The sequence below is a fragment of the Etheostoma spectabile genome, chromosome 3, assembly GCF_008692095.1.
Source record: "Etheostoma spectabile isolate EspeVRDwgs_2016 chromosome 3, UIUC_Espe_1.0, whole genome shotgun sequence".
Lineage (NCBI taxonomy): Eukaryota > Metazoa > Chordata > Actinopteri > Perciformes > Percidae > Etheostoma > Etheostoma spectabile.
The window spans coordinates 9,385,810-9,386,277 of record NC_045735.1 but is presented as its reverse complement, the minus strand read 5'-3'; the positions used below and the strand labels follow the sequence as shown (position 1 = coordinate 9,386,277).

Here is a 468-nt window from a genome sequence, read left to right as displayed (position 1 = left end):
AGCTGATGAAGCAGGCCAGATGTGGTGTCCCTGACGTCGGGGAGTACAATCACTTCCCTCGTCACCTCAAATGGCAAAACAACAATGTCACATTCAGGTATGCAGTAAAATGATATGACTCAAAAATGTGTTTACAAAGAGTTGAACCATTCAGAGAGTGAACACCAGTATTCACTCATGTTCATTGTTGTCTATCCCACCCATGATGTTCCAGGATAGTGAATTATACGCCAGATCTGAAGAAGTCTGATGTAGACAGAGCCATCCGCCATGCACTGAACGTTTGGTCTGATGTCACCCCTCTTATCTTTAAGAAGCTGTATAAAGGCACTGCTGACATTATGATCAGTTTTGGAGAAAAAGGTCATTCTGACATGTTGTATATCCTCTGAATACAATAATACATTTTTCTACAGTGCACCTGCTAATCAAATGTTCTAAAGAATAGACATTATATGTGCATTCTGC

The 468-nt window shown here is 40.6% G+C and overlaps 1 protein-coding gene across 1 annotated transcript in view; it reads left to right on the top strand.

Moving 5' to 3' along the window:
• The window catches only part of mmp13b (matrix metallopeptidase 13b), a gene marked incomplete at its 5' end in the record, with an annotated part of 2,348 nt that continues 1,880 nt past the window's right edge, over positions 1 to 468 (top strand). The window contains 2 exon segments of the mRNA XM_032512328.1: positions 1 to 97; positions 215 to 363. Coding sequence (XP_032368219.1) covers positions 1 to 97; positions 215 to 363 — 246 coding nt within the window.